This window comes from Pteropus alecto, unplaced genomic scaffold, assembly GCF_000325575.1.
Source record: "Pteropus alecto unplaced genomic scaffold, ASM32557v1 scaffold106, whole genome shotgun sequence".
In the NCBI taxonomy this organism is placed as follows: Eukaryota; Metazoa; Chordata; class Mammalia; order Chiroptera; family Pteropodidae; genus Pteropus; species Pteropus alecto.
This window is the reverse complement of record NW_006442103.1, coordinates 15,191,652-15,196,358: the sequence shown is the minus strand read 5'-3', so window position 1 is coordinate 15,196,358 and position 4,707 is coordinate 15,191,652. Positions and strand designations below refer to the sequence as shown.

The 4,707-nt window shown below is 47.1% G+C and overlaps 1 protein-coding gene and 1 pseudogene across 1 annotated transcript in view; both read right to left on the bottom strand.

Annotated features, from left to right (window-relative positions):
* Positions 1 to 4,707, bottom strand: part of PTGFRN (prostaglandin F2 receptor inhibitor) — a gene marked incomplete at its 5' end in the record, with an annotated part of 42,795 nt that overhangs the window by 34,875 nt on the left and 3,213 nt on the right. Inside the window, 3 exon segments of the mRNA XM_025052299.1 lie at position 1; positions 3 to 112; positions 4,490 to 4,703. The exon segment at position 1 is cut by the window's left edge and continues 282 nt beyond it. Coding sequence (XP_024908067.1) covers position 1; positions 3 to 112; positions 4,490 to 4,703 — 325 coding nt within the window.
* On the bottom strand, positions 1,580 to 1,698 carry LOC112469179 (annotated as a pseudogene).

Here is a 4,707-nt window from a genome sequence, read left to right as displayed (position 1 = left end):
CACGTCACCTCGGGCCGGACGTCATCCGCTCGGTCTGTCGTGATGTTGCAGGCCAGGTCCAGCTCCTTTCCTTCGGTCACAGACACATTCCTGCCCACAGCGGCTCGCAGAACTTGAAAATTAAAAACAAACACACCTAGATAATCTGCGTTATGTTTTCCCTCCCACACAGCCCCCTTTAGATCATCTTTTACGTTCTTTCTTAGGACATTAAAGTGCGAAGGCTCTGTACAGTTGTAAGTGTTTGAGAATTATTTATTGAATAAATTAATGAAATACGCCACATTTCTTATTTAAAAAAAAACAATAATAGCAGCAAACCCTTATATACATTTACTATATCCCAGGCACTGTTCTGAGTGCTTCGTAAATACTAGTCTTCAAAAATACCCTGCTAACATTATCTCCATTGTACTGATAAGGAAACTGAAGCACAAAAAAGTTATGTAACCTGCCCAAAGCCACACAGCTAATATGTGGCAGAGCTGGGATTAAAATCCGAGCTGTCTGCCTCCAGAGACTCTACTCTTAACTGATATGGTATCATTTGAAAAGAAGTCTGAACATCACAAACTAAAATTATACTATCTCCTTGTGCCTGATAAGACTTGGGTGATTTTACAGAGAAAGGACAGTTCAGTTCTGACTGGTACATATCATTAGCTGGGGACTAGGAGTGGGGTCCGGAGGCTAGAGGGTAGGAAGCGAGGGTGAAACCCATCTTTTAGGTAAAAGAGGAGGGAGTCCTACATAGAAGGACCGGGAAAGTGAAACCAGACAACATGCTTTATGAGTCAGTCTTCAAAACGCAATGTACTTAGGGCATCATTTATTCCGCTAGGGATTTCCCCTTGGACTTAAACATAAAGCACATATTCTCAAACCGAAACAATGACTTCTGGATTATCAAGCCACTGTGCTCCCTCCTTCGGGTAGACGATTAAAAGCAGACTATATTGAGATGAAGCCCTGTACTGTTTGGTGCCACAGTCTCGAGGTGAGGTGTGGTTTAGCGACCCCCTGTCACAGCTTTTCACATGGAAACGTTTTATTGTATTTAGGGGTTTTTTAAAAAGAAGTTGAACATCTGTAATCAGAGCAGAAAAACATTCAACTCATGGTAACGCGCTGGGAACAGCTGCTTAGATGACACGTGGCCAGCACCTCCCACGGATTCGAGTGGCGGCAGGCAGGCCTGGACGTCCAGCAAGTGTCACTGGCTTCCCCTGACATCCTGAATAGGCTCAGTGGCGAAGGCTGGTGCCCAGTTCAGGAAAAGACCCAACCCTAAAGTCACGCCCTCTGGAGTCAAAGCCTGACAACATTTCAAACAAGTGTTTCAGGCCAAGTTCAAGACCCCCCTTGATGAAGACAGGAAAGGAGGTGGGCACGGTAATTAGAAAAAGGAATTTAAAGTCTAATTTCTCACCTCCACCCACACTCCAAATTCTTCCTTCTCTTTGACCCTTTTTTATTTTTAGTTATTTTTATTTTATTTTTTTAGGCAAGGCAACCCTTGGTTGACCTCACAGATTGCAAGGACCTTGTCAGCTTACAATCTCTTACTTTTTATTTTTTATGCCAACAGCACCTGGTCTTCCTAGGTGGTCTCCCATCCAAGTACTAACCAGGCCCGACCCTGCTTAGCTTCTGAGATCAGATGAGACCAGGCTTGTTCAGGGTGACATGGCCATAGACGTCTTTGACCCTTTTAAAGGGGCCAGAAGTAATTTGAGGATATCTTCTGGGAGAAGTCAGTAAGGAAATGGTTACCCTGAGCCGGGACTGTGGTTTGAACCGCCCCACGTACAATGCCCGTGCTCAGAGCCTCTGGAATCCTGTTGGAGGCCCCTGTGCCGGCCACCAGCTGCTGGAAGTAAAAGGCGGCTCAGGAGGTGAGCTGAAATGGTCAGCATGCAGCTGTGGACCGTGTGTACAGAGAAAACAGAGTCTTAAGTTGAGGAAAGGTGGTGGACATGTCTCTTTATATAGTTCACTTTGTAATTTTCTTTCTGCAAGTGGCTAAACATCTCATCACATCACTAACCACTGTTGCCACATGTTCTGGACTGTGGGTTGGGGGGAGGGGGTCATTCATGGGAAACAGGAAGGAGCAGGCTGAAGGGAAAAAAGAACCAGTTCGAAGGATGCCCAATGCAAGACGGGGCCTCAGACAAAGCCTGCGGTGGCTCAGGCTTTCTCCCCTGATATAACCGAATCACACAGGTTCTATCCTACTGATATAAGCTGTCTCCTACGGACAGGTGCCAAGCTCTGCATCCACCGGACCACCCCGAACATGGGGGAGGGTGGGAAGAATATGGCCACGTACGTAAGAGAGCTCCATTGTTTAAGTAACTTTGTGCTGTTTATCCTAAGAATGCAATAAGGATATTTAAGGAGGTAGCTATGGCTAGTATGGGTATTAAGAGAAAAACCAGCACGCTAGGGTGGTGGTTCTTAACCTGGGGTCCACAAAGAGGATTTAGAGAGCCTGTGGCACAGATGAGAAAAAAATGTTGTCTCTGTTGTTACTGATCTCTACCTGAAATACAGCATCTCCTCTCATTATGAAATTGAGCACTAAACCAGTGTGTGTTAACTGTCCCTGGGACTTGGCCCCAACAGAAGTCACGGATATTGTCACATCCCATTACACTCGCTGCAAATATCTTAAATATCATTTAGAATTATCACTACTTAGAAATCCCACTAGGCGGTAGGCCTGCCACGACGTCTCATTGCTTAATGCGCTGATAAGCGATGTTGATATAGAATATCGCTACATTAACAAATTTGTCTTAAAACTATTTTGATAACAATTTCAATATAAGTGTTTGCCTCTGTCATCCTGTGTATGAACTTTAAGAATTGAAACATGTTAATTGAGGAAGGTCTTGGGGCTTCAAAAGACTGTCGAAGCTCATGGCTCAAAAAAGTTACGAACTCCCAGGCTCAGGGATTCAGGGTGCTCAAGTCTTGTAAGCAGATATTATGGGTTCTGTGGCTTGTTTGAAATAAAAAATAAGTACCTCCATGACTGAACTACCTGCATAAAAAGATAACTTGCTGCAAAACTGAAACCCTTCAGCCTCCTGCCCATTAAAACAGTTGTTTGATGCAAGCTGGGTAGGCGAGGTTTCTTAGCACAGACTGCAGGCAGATCACTTCTGAAAAGGAAGGTGACCCAAGTCCATCTGGAAAGTGATTTCTGCAGCCAGTGGAACCAGGACTGACTGTGACGGGCAGTCCCTCTCCTCAGCAACAGTACCTCCCACCTCATCCACCGCCACAGTCTCTGGGGACCTCTGCCTGCTTTTACCGCAAACAGCTCTTGCATGGTCGTCTACGTACAGAGTAAAATGCCTAGGACAATGCAGCTTGCAGAGGAAAAATAGGGCCTATGTTTCCTGCTTCCCTTCCCACCTGAGCAACAGGGCAGCCACACAGTCACATATATTCTCAGGACATAGTCCAGCCAAGGTCTTCCCAGTTTACAAAACAGGAGGCAGCCGCTACGGCAGCGAAGTACTGTGAGGGCTGAAGATGTGAGACTTCCAGAAAACCAAGTACATGCATCCGCCCACCACACCGTCATCCTGAGATGCTCTCTTTACACTTTGTCTCTGCAAAAACAGGAAGGTCCACGGGGCCTGGGAACCATCCTCAAAGTCCCTCCGACTCCAGGACCCAGGACCCAGCTCATCATCTGGCAGATTCTTTACTGATGCTTTCTGTATACTGAGCCAATAACGGTTCATTTTCTTTCTTGTTTTTCTTTTATTTTTATGGGTTTTCTAAAATGTTTTTGAGTTTTCTTTATTGCTTCTCTAGTAGAATTAAGTTTTGGATTGTTGTTTTGTTTTGTTTTGTTTTTTAAAGACTGGTTCACAGATGACAGGACAAAGAGCTTCTTGCACATAGACCCCCAAGGCTGGATGCTCCTGGGGTATGTGTCATATAGGAAAGGAGAAGTGGCCCAGCCCTGGAGAAGTCCTCATCTACAGGGGACAGTGCACCTGAGGGGACTCGAAAGGCAGGCTCAGAGACCCATGTTACAGGAGAGGTTCAGGGGAGCTAGACACACATCCCCAACAGTCGTGGGGAATGGCAGATCCGAATAAGGTAAAAAGGCAAGGGAGCCGGGTGGGGACAGCAAAACCCCAAAGCTCCTCGGGACGCCAAGCTGGACCTCGTTCTAGCATTTTACGGGGATTTAATCTTTTGGCCGAAATATTGTCTTAGCATCATATGGAACCTGCGGCTTCCCAAGGGTGTGAATTCGAATGTTACGCCGCTGCAAAGCGAAACTAGAGGCAGAAAGCAGAGATCCACGACCCCCCGGCCTTCCCCCCCTACTCAACACCGGCCTCGCATGAGAAGCAGGAAGCTCATGAGAAAAGGAAGAGGCTCCGGCCTAGTTCTTCGTGCTGTCATCGCTCCAAACATAAGCTATATAGTGTAAAATATCCAACTTCCAGAAGCTCACCTGTTGGCTGGATCACCACGGTGGCCACATCCACGGCTTTTTCTTGAATTTCTTGCCAGCTGCCCTGCTCTTCGATCCACTCGCTGACGACGCACCTGTAGGTGCCCTGGTCCTCGGCCAGCACGCGGGACACGGAGAGGCGGTACCCGTCGCTCCCCACGGTGTCCAGGCGCACGTCTCCGCTGTGGTAGCGCTGCTCGTAGGCGGGGCCCGGCCGC